The 22,849-nt window shown below is 41.9% G+C and overlaps 1 protein-coding gene and 2 pseudogenes across 1 annotated transcript; 2 read left to right on the forward strand and 1 right to left on the reverse strand.

The window, feature by feature from the left end:
• Positions 1–5,346: 5,346 nt before the first annotated feature.
• On the reverse strand, positions 5,347–6,625 carry LOC148741313 (uncharacterized; annotated as a pseudogene).
• Positions 6,626–18,492: 11,867 nt separating this feature from the next.
• On the forward strand, positions 18,493–20,149 carry LOC148741314 (uncharacterized; annotated as a pseudogene).
• Positions 20,150–21,050: 901 nt separating this feature from the next.
• LOC148741315 (uncharacterized) lies at positions 21,051–21,827 on the forward strand. The gene has a single exon (XM_088729901.1). It carries the CDS (start codon positions 21,051–21,053, stop codon positions 21,825–21,827), a length of 777 nt encoding a protein of 258 aa, XP_088586027.1.
• Positions 21,828–22,849: the final 1,022 nt, after the last annotated feature.

Here is a 22,849-nt window from a genome sequence, read left to right on the forward strand (position 1 = left end):
TTGCCCATCACACTTTCGTAGGCCTAGTTATCGTTTCCAACCCTAGCATTCATTTCCCCCGTTGTTTCTAACATGTCATGCTCATTGACACTGTCTATCACATCCCGTAGCCTCCCATAGAACTCATCTTTTGTCTGTTCATCTGCATCTTCAGTGGGTGCATATATATGGGAGGATCATAAGTTTAATGTATGTGGAATAGAATCTGGCTTGAATAACCCTTTCGCTGATCAGAGTCCAGTCCATTAGATCTAGAGATCTTGTTGCACGTTTTGACATCAGTATGCAAACTCCCTCCCTATGGTTGTCGTCAACTCTTCCAGAGTAAATGAAAGTTTCGCTCTCTGCAAGTTGCATTTTTCCTTGTCCCGTCCAGTGCGTGTCACTAATGCCCATTACATCTATACGTCTTCTTTTCATTTTCCTCGCCGCCTGTGCAATGTTGCCACTTCTGTAAAGTGTCCTTACATTCCTCTTACCTATCTCCATGGTGTATTTCGCATGTAACAGTGGCTTGATCAGACAAACTTCGCGTAGTTTTTCGGTTTTAGGACTTGCGGCTAAACTGAATTTAAAGTTGCTGTTTATTACAACTCGCATATCATATAACTTACGTGCAGTTACGCGTATAGTTAACAGCTATCTATGTAGATACCTCGAGCGGGCATTAGATATGAGATGGTAAATCGGAAGGACGCGCGAAGCGCCGACTAGACTACGACCGGTCACGTAACCAACAAGCGCAAATGGAATAACTACATTGGTCAAATTAACCTCTTGTAAATAATGCTGTGCTAGCCCACTCCTCTTTTTTTACTCTTAATATTTTTTAATTAAAACAACCAGAAGTTAATGATTCTTCCGTCTGTTAAAACTGAAAATAATCCCATGAGATACGTGTTGCTATACAACCGAAAATTAATCAAAATGCAACGCTAAGCAATTCACACAGCCGGCTCTTCATATTTATTCGAAATACAGCAGTTTTATTAAAATCTAAGAAATTTTCAAGAATACGAGATATGGTATAAAATTTCCTGAGAAGCACTCAAGTGTGTTTGCGTTTTAGCTTAGTCTTCAAACGATAAAGCTGTGCACAGCATTTTTGTTCAACCGTTTTGTTTGGTGGAACTGAGCGAAGGAAGTGAAGAGAACTGAAAAACTTTAGCTAGCAACATTCGAGTGAATTGAATGAACCAATCTCAACAATAAAAGTGCAAAATCCCGAAGCCATGAATCTGAGATAGATCGTTGACAATGTAACTGAAAGTGCAGAACAAATGTGAATAACGCCTAGTGATCGGGCGACTTAGTCGTATAAAAAATGGGTTTTAACTAAAATAAATCCTTTAAAATAGTTGAATTGAAATTACTGAGGAGTCAACAATATCTGCGAGGAGTCGTTAGCGGTACTGGGGATTCTTTTCTAAGTTCCGAGTGTGCTGCTTATAGGCTTCATTTGTCATGCTACCAGGACGTTAAGTTTTAAACGCAGATTGCTAGTTATAAAGGTTTAGGACACCAAAAATGTCCTGAAATGTATGAATCTTTTAACTGCTCACCCTCTCACATCTATAAGAAGGCAACAGCCTTAAGGACGTAAGCCCTGTAAAGTCGTCAATCGTGTCGTATGGAGGATATTGCTACTCGTCTACACGGCGCTTAAATATTCTCAGTCTTGGACGCAAAAAATGGTTTTTGGCACGTGAAGTTGGACAAAGATTCGTCCTATCTTACCATTTTCCATACACCCTTTGGTCGCTATCGATGGTGTACAATGCCGCTTGGTATAAGTTAATAGTTCTGCCCTTGACGTTTTTGAACGGCGAATTCATGAGCTTAGGAGGGTCTCACCAGTACCGAGGTTGTGGCAGCTGATTCTGTTGTGGCTGGTTTTGCAGAGACATATGAGGAAGCAGTCTGCGATCACCACAGAAGCCTTGAGGCCTTTCTTCTGCGCTGCTCCCAGCGTGGGGTAAAGATTGCAGTAGAGAAACTTCAACTGTGCTTGGAAGAAGTTCCTTTGATAGGTCACTATAGAACTTGATCGGGCCTGAAAGTTCATCCTGACAAGGTTCGCGCCATACTTGAAATGCCACGCCCCACTGATGTCAAGAGCTTACTTCAATTCAATGGGAAAGTTCAGCACTTGGCTAAATTTCTCCCTCGCCTGTTAGAAATGTCTCACACGCTTTGCCAGCTGACTGCGCAAAACGCGGAGTGGTTATATATGGTCAGATTCACAAGAAAAGGCGTGGAACGACATCAAAACTGCCATCACGTAGATACCTGTCCTACGTTACCACGACTTAAATGACGAGGTTACCCCCTAATGTGATGCTTCTGATACAGGGTTAAAAGGCTCTCTACTTGAATTACAGCAGCCAGTGGGCTTTGCATCTAGAACCCTCACTCAAACCGAGGGACTAGGTACGCTCAAATCGAGATTGAGCTCTTTGCCATTGTGTTAGCCTGTGAGAAATTTGATGAGTATATTTTTGGGCGCGATGTAATTAATGTAGAAACAGACCACAAGCCCTTAGAAGCGATCTTTGAGAAGAGCCCCTGTGATGCCCCTACAAGACTGCAGCGAATGCTTCTCCACCTTCAGTGTTACAATCTCGTAGTTAGGTACAAGAATGTCCCCCTCATGTATATCGCTGATACTCTGAATCGTACTAACTTTCGTGAAACGGCATCTTGTGAGGAAGTGAAGTCTCTTGAGCTTGTGGACCATATCGAGACCTTGCGTGTTTCTCCATAGAGACTGGCACTGATTGAAAAAGATTCCTTCCATGATCACATCTGTAAATTTCTGAGGGAAGTCATCTTCATTGGGTGGCCAGACGATATCCGTGATCGCGATCCAGCCCTCCGTCCTTTCCTCTAGTTCTGTGGGCAGCTGATTGTCCTAGGACACCGAGTTGTTGTTGGTAAAAATGTTCGAGGACTGGAGACATGCACTGGATAAAAATCCAGTGGTTGGCATCGTCTTCGTTGACTTCCTTAAGACCTTCAATTCCATCTCTCATCATGTCCTCTTGAAAAAGGTCCAAGCAGTTGGTGTTACTGGTGATCTATAGTGCTGGATAAAAGATTACTTAGTTGGCCGCTCTCAAGCCACAGTCGTGAATGGTTTTCACTCCGAAATCCTACCTGTGAAGTTTGGCCTGCCACAGGGATCCCTTTTGGATCCCACCTTGTTTTTGTTGTTTTGCAACGATTTGCCGGATATAGTTGGGGATTGCGATGGTCATATTCAAATGTATGCTAATGACACTACGAACTATGCGACTGCGTCTTCTCCTGAGTAGCTACTTTTGGCGACAAAACAAACTTATTCGATATACACTTAAATTCTCGAAGCTTATTGAGCAATTTCGATAAATTTAATTCATTGCTGAGAATCTTAATATGCCGTTGTCTGTGGTTGCTTTGTCAGAAACTTGACTAACTGACTGCACTGCAGAGTTTGTAAACATTACAGGATACAATTTTGTCTCCAACCATCGTAAATCGAAAACAGGCGGCGGAGTTGGAATTTATTTTACCAAACGGCCTTGAATACAAACTTCTCGATGCGAAGAATGCAAATTCTTAGATCCAGATATAATTGAGTCACTTTTCTGGGAAATTATCGTTCCTTACGGAAAAAAAAAGGAAAAAACATTGTCGGTTGCGAGTACAGACCACCAAATCAAAACACTGCCATATTTATTGAAAAATTCAACAATATTCTCTCACTAATTTCTGAAGGCAATAAACATAGACCTTCTCCAATACAATCAACGTGTTCCAACACAGGAATTTAACGACAGCTTATTTCACACGCCTTTCTTCCTCTCATCTCCAATCCAAAATGGTAGAGTGGTCCAAAATATCTTTTTGACGGATTGAGAGGTAATTACGGTATAGAAGACGATAGAAGTTAAGGGTCAGATAAGGCACGTGTACTTCTGTTGAAAACTTATATATCGTCAGAAGTCTCATTTAAAGTTTCGTTTAAAAGGACATGTAACTCACCTCACAAGTCCTTGAACACTGGTTAGGCATTGTGGCCCTAATCCCGCAGGCAACAAACAACAATACCAACAATAACTACAACACGCTAATGACACGTGCAAAATTACTGTAAAGCCTTAATTTATCGACATGATGTGCCGTTTAGAATAAGGCATTGCTCACTCGAAGGTCTCTGCTTGTGTTGATTCTCGTGGATGAAGTTCTACAGAAACTAATTTTCGAAAGTTCTTCCGGCCGACATCTATACAGCTTTGCAGACTATGTTATGATAAGGGTTGATTGCGGGCTCATTTGACGTAAAGGTAATAAACACCGAATTACCGAAAAAACCTTTCCTAACTGCAGCGATCATTTTTTTGTTGAATTCGCAGACGTACTGTTTAAATACATTTGTTATGTCGAGAATACAAAAAGGCCAAATGTTTTGAGAACCTTCCAAAACATTTATAGTATCACGTGATTAAAATCACACTTACTTTACTGAAGCCATCTGCACTTTCCTATTGGTAAGGATGATAACTCAACCTCTCTAATTTGAACAATAAATTTACATTTTCTTAAGCCGGGAATCTGGTCGTCTCCGATGAAATTGAAAATTGAGAAAAGGTATGAATAACGCCCAGTGATCGGACAACTTAGTCGCATTACAAAAAGTGGGTTTTAACGAGAATTAATCTTTGAAAAAAGGTGAATTGGAATTATTGACAAGTCAACGATATCTGCGGGAAGTCCCTAGCAGTACTAGGGATTCTTTTCTAAGTTCTGAATGTGCTGTTTATAGGCTGTATTTGTCATTTTAGTTCAACGTTAAGTCTTAAACTCAGATTGCACAAGGTTAATGACACCAACTGAATAGGATGCCAGCTCTCTTTTACACAACTTCATTACAGATATTAAAGAGCGCTGTTTGCATTTTCCCATCAAATTACAGGAACATCTACAACAACAAACTCAGCAGCCTTCATCCGGGAATATTCAATAACTTAAAGTCCCTGGAAAGTTTGTGAGTGGTTGTGTTTTTTGTTTTTTGCTTATTGATTTTTTGTTCTGTAAATTATAAAAATCAACAACTGAAATTTAAGTCACGGGCTCCTTTCTACGGGAATACATTGAGTGATTTCTTTGGGTGCTCTATCAGAGTCATTCGATCTTTTCTTGTAGAGTGCCTTTTCTGCCTTTTCTAGCAAATCCCTGATATCTACATTCTTGGACATAAACTTCCTTTTCAAACACCGGTCCAAAAACTTCTGTATTATAGAAAGGTCGGAGTCTGAGGCACCATAAACCGGCATTCCATAAGAAACATTTGGTAAAACTATAGCATTAAAAAGGTGATCTACTTCCTCCTGGGACATTCCTTCCTTACGTAAAGATCCTAATATGAATAATTACTTGTTCGCCTTAATTACCTTCGCGCGCACGTGACTACTACATTTACAATTTTGTTGGAAAGTAATACCTAATATGGATAACTCTGCACACTGCGGTATATCCCTAACTGGCGCGATGTCCTGATTGAAACCTTTCTTACGGAAAATAATCTCCTTACATTTAGTTGGACTGCATGTTAGTTGGACGATAATTGTAGAGTCATCAGCATATTTAAACAAGGCTGGGCGACCTTCTAGATTGAACTCCAAGTCATTAATAAACACGTTAAAAAGATATGGCCCACTGACACTACCTTGTGTCGTACCCATATTAACCTCACGCCACTGTCCCTTAAAACCGTTATAAACTACTCGCTGCTGGCGTTTCTCGAGAAAACTTAAATACCAGTTCACAATAAGGGGATTCAATGGAAACTGCCCAAGCTTAGATGACAGAGTTCATCATTGACACAGTCAAATGCTTTGCTAAAATCCATTGCAAACACTCGGACGGCTTTGTAGTCTCGCTCGTCTAAATAGCTGTAGATGATATGCTGCATGCTCAAGGGCGCATCAGTGCAAGTCACCCCTGTCTTATAAGCAAGCTGTGTTGAACTCAGATGCTGTTCGACAATGTCTCGTGCATGGGTGTTATACACAGATTTCTCGAATGCACGTGCAATTACAGGCGTGATCTTAATTCCTCTGAAATCCTGCTTGCCCTTAGGGATGTCAATCTTAGGGAGGGGGGTCGCGTGGGCCCTTTTCCACGAGGAGGGCCACTTGCCAGTTTTCAAGGAAACATTCCAGATCTTATGAATGACACTTGTGAAGATCTCAGCGTGATCCCTCCAAATCCAAAAGGGAATGAGATCTGGTCCCATAGCGGTTTTCTTCAGATGTTAAAAAGAATTCCACACGTGTCTTTCTGATATCTGAGGGGCTTCTAAGTTATTATCCACAATAGCTGTTACAGGCTTGGTATATGCGTCACCAGTGCACAAATCGGCGAGGTAGCCGTTTAGCTCCTCCAGTGATTTAGTGTCCAATGTAACATTAGCAGAAATGCTGCGTCGTTGGGACAAGTTATCTACGTGCTTCCACCATTCTCTGGATCCGACAGGTGCCTTTGCGAGTGTTCTTCTGTTCTTACTAATCAATTCGCTTAGTTTTTTGTTAACCTCAGCCAACCGATCTTTAGTGCTTTGAGCTATTCTTGACCTTACCGTCATTAACGATTTTACTAAGGGTGTTATCCACACCGGATCTCGTGATGACATGCACACCGATCGTAACGGCATACATTCATCCATGTGATGTTTAATTTTTGCTTCTAAATTATTCACTGCCTCCTCGACATCATTGAAGTTTAAGACACTGTCCCATTTCTCACTTGCTAGTTTTAAGTACAATCCCTCCTTACGGTGTCTTCTACAATCCCTAATGCGAACGTTTTGTCTGATGGGCTTTAATTTCGTTCCTGCTGGTAAAAATGACCGCTGTGTGATCTGTTTTTATAGACACAAAGTATGGAGTGCTCTTTGGAAATAAATCCGGCCAGTTTGTGAAGACCTTGTCCAAATACGCATCACCCCTTGTTATTACGTAGTTGGTTAAAAAAACACTGAGTGAGCAGGTTGAAGGAAAGGACCGCCTCCCGGTTAGCTCAATAGGATAGAGCGCTGGACTGTTGTGCGGGAGGTCGAGGGTTCGAGCCCTGGCCGGACCAACACTCAGGGTCTTAAAATAATTGAGAAGAATTTGCTGCCTTTCTATAACATCAAGAAATGGTTAGATATTCTAGTCTTCTCGGATAGGGACGAATAAATGGAGGTCCCGTCTCCTGCAGGGTTGGGGTAGGAGACGTTAATTTCCCACACACGAGATTACTGTGTGATGGATGTCCTCCCCTGGGGTGGGATGGGTGGGAGGGTGGACTAGCACGAATGGTTCCTATGTTCCTTCCTAGTCCTTCCCCACTGCAAAATTAATGCAGTGAAAATGGACTAAATTAAAATTAAATTAGATATAGCAAGTGGTGTGCCTTTTAATTAAGGTATACTTGATGGAAAGCAGTGGTAAAAAATTAATAAACAAACAGCAAGTAAATGTCGATATGGTATATTTCATAAATTTCAATACATTATGATATTGTTATTACTTATCTGCAGCTGACATCATTTATCACTGGTGGTTAACAAAGAACTACCACCAAACATTTTTATTGAATTGTCTCCTGATGGTTATTAACAGGAAGGGGGACGCTGAACTTATCGAAATCACGATTAACCAATAGATATTCACGTTGCCGTGCGACTGTACAGATATAAATCACAGGTGACATTAAAATGCATATGCGTTGAGGAAAAGAAGAAAAAAGAGGTGGATACATTAACGATACTGTAACCAGTCGCCTGATAGCAGCAAAGAGCAAAGTGGCACCACTGAACCCGATGACAGTACCCAGACTGGAACTCATGGGTGCGATTTTAGGGTTACGCTTGACACAGTCGTTGCTGACAGCCTTAGAAGTACCGATGGAAAGCGTGACGTTTTACTCTGATAGTACGGATGTTCTATGGTGGATTCGAGGACGCGGCAGGGACTTCCGACCGTTCGTAGCCAACCGAACTGGTGAAATACAGATGTTCACTGAGCCGTCACAGAGGCAGCATGTCTCTACCAAAGAGAATCCAGCCGATTTATGTACAAGAGGGGTCACGCCTTCAGAATTAGCCAAATGTTCCTTGTGGTGGAATGTTCCTGACTGGCTTACAGATGATTTCAGTAGGTGGTCAAAGATGAAAGTCCAGGACAGACCTAGTGAAATGCCAGAGACGAGAAACTCGAAAAGGAAAGAAGACACGAATGTCTATGCAACCCTTATGACGTTTAATCTTCAGAAAGGAACCGCACCGAAACAGAGCAACACGTTAAAAGAGTGGAGACTAGATCCGAAACGGCTTTCCAGTTGGACACGTTTGGTTCGAGTACACGCAAGTGTGAGAAGAGTACTACAAAACATGCGCAACAGAGACAATAGGAATGAAAGTATGAAACTATTGCCCGAAGAATTAAAGGATGCTGAAGGAGAAATAGTGCGCCTGGCACGACGCAACACTTTTTGTGACAACTACACAGCTTTGAGCTCAGGGAAGCCGATACCAGAGAAAAGCCAGTTGATAAAGCTTAACCCGTGCATCGACGACGATGGAGTTATCCGCCGTGATGGCCGATTAAAGTTCGCAAGTTTTCTTCCATATGATACCAGATTTCCAATCATTCTACCTCGTGGACACTAGGTTACGAAACTTATTGTGAAGCACTATCACGAGAGAGGAAATCATGCTGCTGGAGTAAACTTCACTCTTTGCCAGTTGAGTGAGAGATTTTGGATTATCGCCGCACGCGAGGAGATTCGCGAATGGGATCATGAATGTAACGAGTGTATGAGAAGACGAAACAAGCCAGCTTGTCAGATTATGGCCCCACTCCCGCAAATGAGGCTCCGTTTCAGCTTCAGACCCTTCGCCCAAAAAGCCGTAGGTTTTGCAGGTCCTTTCTATACTCGCGGAAAACCACGACAGAAAAGGTGGTTGTGCCTTTTTACTTGCTTGGAAACATGAGCAGTGCATTTAGAGATGGCCTGGGGACTGGATACCGGCACGTTCTTAAATGCCTTCGCCCGTTTTACCAGTCGTCGTGGAGTTCATAAAGACGTGACAAGCGACAGAGGCAAAAATTTCATGGGAACAGAGAGTGAGTTAAAGAAAGTAGTCCGCCAGTTAAACCGAAAACATCTTCAGAACAAGACAGTCGAACTTGGAGTGACATGGAGATTCAATCCACCGGCTGCCCCTCATTTTGGAGAAGCCCATGAAATAATGGTAAAAGCTGCTAAGAAATCCACGTACGCCGTTGTTGGAGAACGGGACGTGAACGACGAGGAGTTAATCACAGTGGTCGCAGGGGTGGAGTCCCTTCTTAATTCCCGTCCGTTGACTTATCAGAGTTCAGATCCACGAGACGATATCCCATTGACACCTAACCATTTCTTTCATGGCCAATTGGGAGGACAGTTCGCTCCTGAGGCCGTTGAAACCACTACTTTGCATCCGCGTCAACGATGGCGAAAGGTTCAAGACCTTATTTCACGAGGGTGGTGGAGATGGCTCAAGGAAGTTATTCCAGCCCTTAACAGTCGATCAAAGTGGACTTCAGAGTGCCGAGACCTAAAAGTTGAGGATGTAGTTCTTGTGAATCAGCCCGATATCCCAAGAGGACGTTGGCCATTAGGACGGATTGTTGAAGTGTATTCTGGACGATATGGCCACACCCGTGTAGCTAAAGTTGCGTGTGGTGTCAAGACTGTCATGAGACCGATTAACAAACTGGTTCCGCTTGGAATTAACTGTTAATTGTTTAGTTGGAAATGCACTAGGACTACCTCCCAGTGTGGGGAGGGGGAATGTTAAGAAGACGTTAATGAACTTGTGCGCGTGCGACTCGCGTGCGCGTGCTTTGAGACTACGTAGGCTAATAATATCGTAAGCAAATCACGCGGACCTTGTAATTTTGACGCGTGCGATTTTTTATAGGGAGTTGAAAAGTTTTTAGTTTATCGAGTAGCAGTTTTGTCTAATAGTCGTTGTCGTTTACCGTGAGTCTGGCATTTTACCGTGTTGGAATTAAAGCGTTTGTTTGGATTTCCCGTTTCGCTTCCGAACAGTGGTATCTGTTCTAAACCGGTTAAGAAAAATCAAGCCGGAATCCAGTGCGAACAATGTAATATGTGGATCCATGTAAATACGATCGAAGTGTTGTGAAATATCGCCTACTATTTTCAGCATCCTGGCAAACCGCCCACGTACGTGGATTTGCTCATAGTGCAATCTTCCGAACATGTCAATCTCATTCTTCCACAGCTCAGTGGGCTCATTTAACTCACCGAATTGCTTTGAACCGCTAAACAAATCGGCTTTACCAGAATTCTCCCCACCCCCCCGCCAAACTAACTTTATAGGAGCAAAGAGAAACCAACTAGGCGAGGGAATTTAACATACCTCGTTGTCAACTGCCGAAGCGTAAAGAACAAAATAGCGGACATCGCTGTTGAGATAAGCGATCAGCAACCTGATATTATCCTCGACGATGAATCCTGGTCTAAACCTGACATTAACAGCAGTGAAACCTTTCCTGAGAATCATGAGACCTACAGAAAACGCAGGGATAACAATAAGCGAGATGGTGGAGTTTTCCAGGCCGTAAAGAATCATCCCATAGTGACTAGTCAGTTCGTTAAAGAATCGACTAGGCTCAAGGTAACACACATAACACCCTGGAAATTTTGTTATCGAACAATAAGGACATCATTAGCGGAGTCAAAGTCATTGATGGCATAACTGATCATGATATTGTGCCATCTACTGTAAAAATATCATGTCCACGAAACGAAATGTGAAACGCAAAGTTTAGATCGATACTGTAAAAGGCTGACTGATCGTATAAGAGGTAATTTTGTAATATCAACTAAGTTGAAATTATAAATTGGCCACTGTAAAGAGTTAAAATCTGACGTTTTGCTCTGACGAAGGGCTAACGCTCGAAACGTCAGCTTTTTAACTCATTACGGTGGCCAATTTACAATTTCAACTTAGTTGATTTTACCAAATTACCTTGTTACCCCCGCCGACGCAGCACCACAGTTTCTTTAGAAACTTACCCCTTTTGATAGTATAAAACACGAGCAACAAGTTTTAACTGCAACTCAGGAACTTAATTCAAGCGACGTATCAGTTTGAAAGAAATGTTCGCCATATAATGGACACTTGTAGACCTCAAGAATACGACCAGCTCGAGGCATAATCTGCTTTGGCTTAACCTATCACTTTGAAGGCAGACAAGACCTAAACAACAGCTTTACAGCAAAGCAAAGAAGTCAGGAAATCCCGCACAATGAAATGAATTCCGTGCTGCCAGAAAACGCGTACAAAAGAATATGAGGTCTGGAAGGGAAAAGCACATCTCATATCTAGATTTAGATTTCCTCGGAGATGCGATTGAGGAAAACCCAAAACGCTTTTGGTCATACATTAATAAAGCAATTAAAGAATGACGATCCCGGTGTAGCTGACTTCGAAGTCGATGGAAGAATTGTATGCGATTGAAATCTGAAATTGGAACTTTTGAGCGATCAGTTCTCCAGTGTGTTTACGAATGAAGATCCCACTAATATTCCCGTCTTCGGTACAAATCCGAAACCAAGCATTAGTACTATCATTGTTACGAGCCAACGTGTTACTAAGCAGCTAAGACCTTTGAAGCCAAACAATGCTATTGGCCCTGGTGAGATACCTCCGTGGTTCTTGAAGGCATATGCAGCGGAGATCGTTCCTATTTCAGCAGATATTTACGAAACCTACATCGCTACCGGGTGTGTACCATCTAAATGGAAACATACTAATGCTTGTATTGTGTACAGGAATGGGGGAAAGTCAGATCCCGGGAATTATAAACCCATCTCACTAACCCGCATCTCATCAAACGTCCTTGAACATATCATCCACATCCACACGATGAAACACCCAGAACAACACGCAATTCTCACGGAAATGCAGCACGGCTTCAGAGCAAAGCGATCTACAGTCAGACAACTGATTCTGACAATCCATGACTTGACCGAGACTATCCAAAAAATAGTTCTGTCCATGCTATAGTTTTGGACTTTAGTAAAGCCTTTGATAAGGCTCCCCACAAACGCCTCATCACCAAGCTATAGTACTATGGCATTCTTGGACCCCTGCTTAGTAGGTTTGAGACATTCTAAACAAACCGCTCCCAGACAGTGGTGTGTGATGGCAAGAGCTCCCGCCCTACCCAAGTAACATCTGGGGCACCCGCTTTGAATAATGCCGGATTTGAAATGGTGCAAGCTGCCCCATCTATCATCTATTCCTGGTAAAGCAAGTAAGGTCTTGGGAATGATGAAATGGAATCTCTAGAAAAGTCCCAAGGAAGTTAAAGAAATTGCCTACACGACCACAGGGCGCCCAAAGCTGGAATACGCTTGTGAGGCTCGGGACCATCATGTCCAAAAGGACATTTCTTCTCTTGAGAGGGTTCGAGGAAAGCTGCACGATTTTGTAGCAACCACCATCAGCCTACATCCAGTGTTACTGAAATGCTTCAAGAGCTAGGGTGAACCACCTTAGATTTGAAAACAACAATTTCTCGGCTAATTCTTCGATATAAGATGAGTCGAGGGAAAATTGATATTGACACTAATGTTTCCCTGCGCCTTCTCACCAAACTTAGGACATGTGCGAGCCACAATTTTAGATACATTCAAGAAAAGCTACCAGGAACATTTATTTTTATTCTTTTTTCCCCAGAAATATAAGAAGTTGGAACACCCTTGAACATTTTAAATCTGAGCTCTTAAAAAATTAAGATAACAACAATAATTGGACCTTCCATTTCTTCACTTTACTTTCATATAGACAGTGTATGTAGTTGTAGACATTATTTTTAGCTGTAAATGGTTGGTGCGATATCTATACGATTTTACCGACTGGACATAAATGTAGATGTAGAAAGTCAAGGTTAAAACACAGAGAAAAATTAAAGTTTGGATCATTCACGGCGACTGCTACGTTGCTCAACTTAGCTGAAAAACGTTCTGCCGTACTCGTTTTTTATCTACAGACGATAAAAAAATTGGATAAATCAGTGCTTATGAGTAGGAGCTTTTCGGGATTTTGATGTAATCCTGCAAAAGTATGTCATACTGTGATTATGCACCGATCAACTTACAGCTTTGACATCCCCCCTACCGGGCAACTCACGGGCATTTGATCTTCGCCCATGCCCAAGGCTTTGTTGCCATGTTGTAGCAGCTGCTTAGTTCATAGAAACAGTTTCATAAATTGTAGTCGTTACAAGGTGGAGAGACATCGAATTGCATTAATAATAAGCAGTTCCTTCGACCTTTGAGATAATTTAATATTAGAGTTAACGTACCGAGTGTCTTGCTCATAGTATGCTATAATTGCAACGCTACTTAACTTTTCTATGTGAAAATTTTAATGAAGCACTAACCCGGGCTAATAATACATTTGCACATATATAGTATCAGACACCGATGTCCTTTGATTGAATCCTGTATCATATAGTTGCAGTTATACGATGTGGTTATGACTAATGATTAAAATAACGCACCCTATCGGATTAGCGATCTCCTCTAAACATGATTAGAATGATTTGTTCTGATATGTATCCTACTTCGATTCGATTCAATTTCAATACTGTTACAAGAATTTATGTAAAACCCCTGTTATAGCTATAGTAATAGCTAGTGGTCTTGCCAACTAGGCCCTTATTGATGGTACGAGGTTTTGGAAAAAAAGAAATTTATTTTCTTTTTTTTCTATAGAAGTAGCAATGTTAGAATAATCACCATAGAATTATCTTCGTTTTTGGGTCATCGCTTTTGGGTCTTAGGTCATAGCTCTTAGCTTTCGGAGGTCTTCGTTTTCGCTATAAACCGACCATGAGATCAAATTTATCAAATTCATTTACAGTTGCTCATATTATAGAAGAAAAAAATGTTTGCATCATGCTATATTCATATGGCGAGTAAGTTATCAATAGAAAATACTGGCTACGTAGATAATAACATTTAGAATGCTACTCCGTCGTTGAGTTTTGAGCTCTGATTGAACTGACTGCATAAAGAAAGCCGGGTTTTTTGACACTGCTCCCTAATAGGAAAGAGGGTGACTGGTTTGCAATCTTCTTTGTGCGGGTTACTTTGGAGTCCTATTTCATTGTAGTTATCTACTTATATGATCCATTAGTTGATTGGAAACTGCTGGTTGAGCAGCATTGTCATTGTTATTACTAACCTGTCCTCGACATCATTTATCACAGGGGATTACATGGCAATCAGTTAAAAGAACTACCAACAAACATTTTTGATGACTTGACTCGGCTGGAACGCTTGTGAGTAGCACTCTCTGACGTCTTTGATAATGTAGTTGTAAACAAGATAGGTTAAATCAAGAGCAAGACCAAATCTAAACCCTCCCTTGATTGCAGAATTTAATTCATGTAAAAAATTCACTCAAGTTTGTTATATAATTATTTTTGAAAATGATTTAGTTGGGATTTGGCTGAGCTTAATATGTAATAAATCTTTTATTCACCAAGCTTGTTCGGTCAAGGAGGCCGGATATTGCATTTTCATGGGCCTCTACTTCGTCTCGATCCATAAAAACACAAAAAAAAAAGAGGTCGGTCAATATCCATCCATCTTGAACTCACAGTTAGTCAATAACGCAGATCTATTGTCACTTGTTCTTCAATTATTTTTCACTTGTGCAACCGTGGGAAAATGGACTGGAATTAATTTTTCTTAAGGAAGGATTTCTAGGATCAATTTCAAATGATAGAATTTTTTCACCTTCTTTTATAGCATGTCCTTTTCTAAATTCACTGGAAAAGCAACTAGTGACAATAGACTCATCAGCATTTAAGGAGAAAACCAATGACTGGGGCAACGCAAAGGTCTCGCCAGTTCTTGTTTTGAGAAATGGGAAAAAAATTTACCGAAGATTTTGATCTTTTCACAAGTTAGATGGTTGAGAATTTGATTTAGCTGTAGACCATACGTTCTTTCAGTTTACTAGCATCTCCTTTTTCTTATTAAGGGAGGGGTAGGTTATAGCGTGATAAACCCATTTGATCCCCATAATGATCGAGTTGGCAGATCAGTTTTAGAGTCGATCACAGGTAAGAATAAAGTGGTCCACTCAGGGAGGAAGAGAATATGAATTGGTCCAGCCCGAATATCTCAATCACGGTTTGCTTTAAACTCAAATTTAGATCTGTCGTGGAAAACCAGCTCCAATTGTTGCCAAAGGGAATATTTAACAACCTGACCAGTTTAACTCTACTGTAAGTATATATTATCTGATTGACTTATTGATGAACGAGATTGAACCCCTTTTCCAGTTATATGCGAGTTTATTGATAACAAAAGGTAAAGTAGTGATTAGACTCGCACAATTGCTATCTCAACGTGGAACCCGTGATTGTCATAGCAGTACATTGCCAAATCAACCATCATGCAGCTCAGGCATGTTTTGGAGAGGATCCATTACGGGCTCATGTGATGAGAAGGAAAGAAATTCTGAGTCACCAGAAACTTTCCAGAACTTCAATCATCAACCCTAAGTTTTAATTCTCAGACGTACTGCCTAAATACCTTTTAAATGCTATGATGGAGAATGCAAAGAGGCCGTTATGTGTTGAAAACCTTGCATAACATTTTTAATCCCCGAATATCATGTAACTATTGTTATATTATCTTAGCTGGAGCAATGAGCTCTTTCGGTTTGGTTGCAAATTCCTATTCTCTTATTTCAACACTAATTTTGCTCAATCTGAGGCAGAGAATCTGCTTAAGATACTGTCAACGATGCAACAGAAAATTTTGAAAAGATAGGAATGACGCTTGGACGGGTTTGGACAATATCTGGTCGCATAACAAACTGAATGGCTTTGAACGAAAATAACTGTTTGAGAAATTACCAATACCAGAAGGCTACGCTGTTACACTCTTATTTCCCTTCTTAACCTTGGAAGTTAGCAGCACACCTGCGCTCTATGCAAGATAGCGGCACAGGTGACTGTGTAATAAATAACTGAAGCACTAAATGCTTAAATTAGAGCTGACCGGACTTTCTAAATTATGAATTATAGAAATCAACTGCTAAAATTTAAGTCCCGGGCTCTTTTGTACTATAATGCATTGACTGATTCTCTGTAGGTGCTCCATCAGAGTTGTTTCACCATAGACATTTACTGATATAATTACGTAGTAGATTAGAAAATACTGCGTGTGCATTTTGAAGGAAAGGATATAGCAAGTAGTGTGCCTTTCAATTGAGGTGAAACGTTGCTGTGAAGGCAAATATACTTGATGGAAGGCCGCGGAAAAAGTTCATAAACAAATCGCAAGTAGATGTCGATATGGTCGATTTGATAAATTTCAATAAACTTCAATATTTTATGACTTTGTTATTACAATATTTATCACAGGTGGTAAAAAAAGAACAACCACCAAACATATTTGATGCAGAAATTACAAAGAACACTCTCTAGTTCCCTCGATAAAAAATCAACGAGATTGGCTATAAAAAAAAAAAAGGGTCACTGAACTTATCGAAATCATTATTAACAAGCAGATTTCCACATTGTCGTGCGACTGTACAGCCGGATAGATCACAGGTGACGCCAATCAAAATGCGTCAAGAAAAAAAGACCTAAAACGAACTTCGCTTCCAGACTCAGCATCTTCTTTATTTCATCCTCACGTGTCTCACGAAATTTTTGAAGATTAAAAACCAAAAACAAAACAAAAAAAAACCAACAAATCGGAAGATTACGAGCGTTTCGATCGATCCTGAGCCGCCCAATCCAATTTAAGCCCGCATTCCGCGTAAACAGCTGAAGATTCTAAATGAGTGTGCTGACCAATTTATGTAGAGATTCGATCGCATGGAAAACCCTCAAAAGATTCGTGTATCTCTCTACCTCGCATTTTCACTGAAGTTGACCGAAATATACCGCTCTCTGGCAACAAAACCGTCTTGTAGCCTCGATATTTGGGCCCGCAGAGTTTTTCTTCTTTTCGAAATCATGGTCACGAGTCTTACAAAACCTGAGAGGCCCTTTTCATAGAGAGGTGCTTCGCCTTACGGAAATTCTCCGGGTTAGGTGTCTAAACGACAGCTCACAATGCAATATATGTACGACCAGTTACCTCAGGCCAATCCCGTCGGTTTGAAAGGCGTTTTTCCTTAGAAAGATAACCGAGATTGTACGTGTTGTCCCTTTTTCGGGAAAGGATGCCTCTTGGGTAGATTCGTTTAAAGCAGCTTCGGCGATTTTCACCACGTGAATTTGTTTACAATTATATGCTCTTTTATGTTATTCTTTGTTAGAGGTACATTAACTATGGTAAAAGTTCTAGTAAAAGTGTGAGAAGGAAATTCAAGATTCTTCTAACTCTCAAGTTGATTACGACTTTATACCTTGTGCACTTTTCTAGAACACTGTTACAGTAGAAAAGGCTAGCTCAAATCTAATGGAAAAAGTACGTTCCTTCGAGATATTGGCTCTTTGCAAAACGATTTTCTTCCTAAAAATTTCATAAATGTTCAATTAAGATCTAGCAAAACAAAAAACACGTTTTACAACATGGTCAGCGGTGAGCGACCAAGATGGACGCATGGTTTGCAGCTTCGTCCTAACTTCAACTTTTTCAACATTTTCTTCGTGTATTGTATACTATTTTCTTCAGTAATTGTCAAATTTTCAATCATTAATATGCCGAGTGACTCATATTCATCTTTAAAGAAGAATCTAGAGCCTAAAGCTCAAATAGTGCTTTATACTAATGACGTCATGAAATTTTAGATCCCCGCGTGACTCAGACAAACAAACTCCACTTTTTTGAGAGCTACAAGGGAAATGCCGAGTAGTTCGCTTATTCCCTTACAGTTCTGACCGAAGAGGACGGCGTTCCTGGCTCCAAATTTGAAAGAGAACCGGAAGAATACACTGTAGACCAGCTAAAACGGTGGTTAAAATGTAGGGGCTTAAAATTAAGCGGTAAACGAGAGGATCTTGTACAGACTGTGTGAGATGCGGGAATTATCACACCCTTGATCCGGCAATCGATCATGGAAAATGGTTTGCTGCCAAAGTTTTTCAAGAAAATTCTGATGTGAACAATGTAAAAAGGGGCCGTTGATAGGCCTACACGACTCCCCAGCGCGTGTTTAGAATAGCCTATTCAAAGTTTGGCCCTCACGAGTATGTTTTTGAGCGATCGCCCTCTTTTGTAAGATACGAGCGGCGGATTTTTGTATATTTCGCTCAATACTGGTTGTGTTTCTATTAAATGCCAGTTCATATAGTTTATGTATTTAATGTTCATGCAGTTGTTGTTGAATAATTTCTGTTTCTTTGACGCTGAATTTTTTCTTTCTTTCGGAGCTTTCCTCTTAGGAGCAAACCTTATGGCTTTATCTTTTTTGCGCTTGGAACATTTTACGTACTCACCGAAGAAGAAAGACTAGCTTTAAGCAAAGTGAAAGATTCCCTAAAGTACAAAAATGGAAGATATCGTGTAGCCGTTCCTTGGAAAGAAAACAAACCCGATCTCCCTGACACTAAACCTATGGCACTGTCTCGACTACGAAGCACCGAAAGAAATTTGAAGAAGAACAGCCGTGTCGCCGAAGAATATCAAGCAAACATCCAGGCCTATGTTGGAAAAGGATATTTACGAAAGGTTCCCTCAAACGAACAGTTGCCAGCTAACGAAGGTATTTGCCGCATTTTCCGGTCGCGAGAATGGATAAATCGACAGCAAAAGTACGAATCGTATTTGACTGTGCCGCTAAATGTAATTGTACTTCCTTAAATGACATGATTCATCCTGGGCCGAAATTACTGCAAGATCTTTTCAAAGCCCTCGTCCGTTTCCGTCGAAACCCTGTTGACATCGCCTGCGACATCAAAGAAATGTACCTCCAGATAGAGATTGAAGAGCGGGACCGACCTCACTTCCGACTACCATGGAGAGATCTTGACCCTAACCGAGAGCCAGATGTTTTCAAGTTTAACCGTGCGGTTTTTGGGAAGAATTCAGCCCCTATGGAGTCGCAGTTCGTCGCGCGGGAAAACGCTCGAAGAAACCAAGGCCGTTATCCCCTTGCCGCTGATACGGGCCTTAAGTCCACTTATATGGACGACTCTATTGACAGTGTTGAAAACGGTGATGAAGGAGTGTAGCTATACCGTCGATTGAAGGCATTATGGGGAGTCGCCGGCATGTAAGCCAGGAAATGCATCTCTAATTCACCGAAAGTTATTGAGGCGATTCCATCAGAAGAACAGAGATCGCGATTAACGATGGTCAAGACCCGATAACGAAGACACTGGGAATTTCCTGGAAAAGTACTGAAGACGCGTTTACCGTTACCGCTTCTCCAGTTTCCCCGGAATTTCAGACAACAAAGCGAAACGTCCTGCGTAAGGTAGCAACGATTTTTGACCCACTGGGATTCATATGCCCGTACGTTATTGTGGCAAAGATTCTACTTCAGGAATTGTGGATGCGAGGTTACGACTGAGACGACGAAGTTCAAGATGAAATAGCCAAAAAAATCGGAACTTGGTTCGAGCAATTGAAAAGTCTGCACGAGGTGACGATTCCTCGGTGTCTGCGAAGTCCAGAGCCTGTTAAGTCGAAGCACATTGTGACTTTTGTCGATGCCTCTCAACAAGCTTATGGTGGAGCAGTATATATTTGCTGTGGATACGATAATGATACTGCAACCAGTCGCCTGATAGCAGCAAAGAGCAAAGTGGCACCACTGAACCCGATGACAGTACCCAGACTGGAACTCCTGGGTGTGATTTTAGGCCTACTGTTAACACAGTCGTTGCTGACAGCCTTAGAAGTACCAATGCAAAGCGTGACGTTTTACTCTGACAGTACAGATGTTCTATGGTGGATTCGAGGACGCGGCAAGGACTTCCGACCGTTCGTAGCCAACCGAATTGGTGAAATACAGATATTCACTGAGCCGTCACAGTGGCACCATGTCTCTACCAAAGAGAATCCAGCCGATTTATGTACAAGAGGGGTCACGCCTTCAGAATTAGCCAAATGTTCCTTGTGATGGAATGGTCCTGACTGGCTGACAGATGATTTCAGTAGGTAGTCAAAGATGAAAGTCCCGGACAGACCTAGTGAAATGCCAGAGATGAGAAACTCGAAAAGGAAAGAAGACACGAATGCCTATGCAACCCTTATGACGTGTAATCTTCAGAAAGGAACCGCACCGAAACAAAGAAACACGTTAAAAGAGTGGAGAATAGATCTGAAACGGTTTTCCAGTTGGACACGTTTGGTTCGAGTACACGCGAGAGTGAGAAGAGTACTACAAAACATGTGGAACAGAGACAATACGAATGAAAGTATGAAACTGGTACCCGAAGAATTAAAGGATGCTGAAGGAGAAATAGTGCGCTTGGCATGCACAACGCAACGCTTTATGTGACGAGTACACAGCTTTGAGCTCAGGGAAGCCGATACCAAAGAAAAGCCCGTTGATATAGCTTAACCCGTGCATCGACGACGATGAAGTTATCCGCAGTGATGGCCGATTAAAGTTCGCAGGTTTTCTTCCATATGATACCAGATTTCCAACCATTCTACCTCGTGGACACTGGGTGACGAGACTTATTGTGAAGCACTATCATGAGAGAGGAAATCATGCTGCTGGAGTAAACTTCACTCTTTGCCAGTTGAGTGAGTGATTTTGGCTTATCGCCGCACGCGAGGAGATCCGCGAGTGGGATCATGAATGTAACGAGTGTATTAGATGACGAAACAGGCCAGCTTGTCAAATTATGGCCCCACACCCGCAAATGAGGCTCCGTTTCAGCTTCAGACCCTTCGCCCTAACAGCCGTAGGTTTTGCAGGTCCTTTCTATACTGTTCAAGGACGCGGAAAACCACGACAGAAAAGGTATTTGTGCCTTTTTACTTGCTTGAAAACACGAGCAGTGCATTTAGAGATGGCCTGGGGACTAGATACCGAGACGTTCTTAAATACCTTCGCCCGTTTTACCAGTCGTCGTGGAGTTCATAAAAACGTGACGAGCGACAGAGGCACAAATTTCGTGGGCGCAGAGGGTGAGTTAAAGAAACTTGTCCGCCAGTTCGACCGAAAACATCTTCAGAACAAGACAGTCGAACTTGGAGTGACATGGAGATTCAATCCACCGGCTGCCCCACATTTTGGAGGAGCCCATGAAATAATGGTGAAAGCTACTAACAAATCCACGTACACCGTTGTTGGAGAACGGGACGTGAACGACGAGGAATTAATCACAGTGTTCGCAGGGGTGGAGTCCCTTCTTAGTTCCCGTCTGTTGACTTATCAGAGTTCAGATCCACGAGACGATATCCCATTTACACCTAACCATTTCTTGCACGGCCAAATGGGAGGACAGTTCGCTCCTGAGGCCGTTGAAACCACTACTTTGCATCCGCGTCAACGATGGCGAGAGGTTCAAGACATTATTTCACGAGTGTGGAGGAGATGGCTGAAGGAAGTTATTCCAGCCCTTAACAGTCGACCAGAGTGGACTTCAGAGTGCCGAGACCTAAAAGTTGAGGATGTGGTTCTTGTAATTCAGCCCGATACCCCAAGAGGACGTTGGCCACTAGAACGGATTGTTGAAGTGTATCCTGGACGAGATGGCCACACCCGTGTAGCTAAAGTTGCGTGTGGTGTCAAGACTGTCATGAGACCGATTAACAAACTGGTTCCGCTTGGAATTAACTTATAATTGCCTAGTTGGAAACGCACTAGGACTACCTCCCAGTGTGGGGAGGGGGAATGTTAAGAAGACGTTAATGAACTTGTGCGCGTGCGACTCGCGTGCGCGTGCTTTGGGACTACGTAGGCTAATAATATCATAAGCAAATCACGCGGACCTTTTAATTTTGACGTGTGCGATTTTTTAGAGGGAGTTGGAAAGTTTTTAGTTTATCGAGTAGCAGTTTTGTTTAATGGTCATTGTCGTTTACTGTGAGTCTGACAGTTTACCGTGTTGGAATTAAAGTGTTTGTTTGGATTTCCCGTTTCGCTGCCGAACAGTGGTATCTGTTCTAAACCGGTTAAGAAGAATCAAGCCGGAATCCAGTGCGAACAATGTAATACGTGGATCCATGTAAATACGATCGAAGTATGGTGAAATATCGCCTACTTTTTTCAGCATCCTGGCAAACCGCCCACGTGCATGGATTTGCCCATAGTGCAATCTTCCGAACATTTCAAACTCATTCTTCCACAGCTCAGTGGGCTCATTTAACTCACCGAATTGCTTTGAACCACTAAAAAAATCGGCTCTACCAGAATTCCCCCCCCCCCCCCCCCCGCCATACCAACTTTATAGGAGCAAAGAGAAACCAACTAGGCGAGGGAATTTAACATGCCTCGTTGTCAACTGCCAAAGGGGAGATAACAAAATAGCGGACATCGCTGTTGAGATAAACGATCAGCAACCTGATATTATTCTCGGCGATGAATCCTGGTCGAAATCTGACATTAACAGCAGTGAAACCTTTCCTGAGAATTATAAGACCCACAGAAAACGCAGGGACAGCAATGAGCGAGATGGTGGAGTTTTCCAGGCCGTAAAGAATCATCCCATAGTGACTAATCGCTCTGACTGTGAGATTATTTGGTCCCAGTGCCAGCTGGCACGAAATAAACATGCGAAATCCATTTATTTTGGATCTTACTACCGATCAAATAATTGCGATATAGAAAGCCTTGATAAGCTGAATACATCACAACTGAAAATGA

This window comes from Stylophora pistillata, chromosome 1, assembly GCF_964205215.1.
Source record: "Stylophora pistillata chromosome 1, jaStyPist1.2, whole genome shotgun sequence".
In the NCBI taxonomy this organism is placed as follows: domain Eukaryota; kingdom Metazoa; phylum Cnidaria; class Anthozoa; order Scleractinia; family Pocilloporidae; genus Stylophora; species Stylophora pistillata.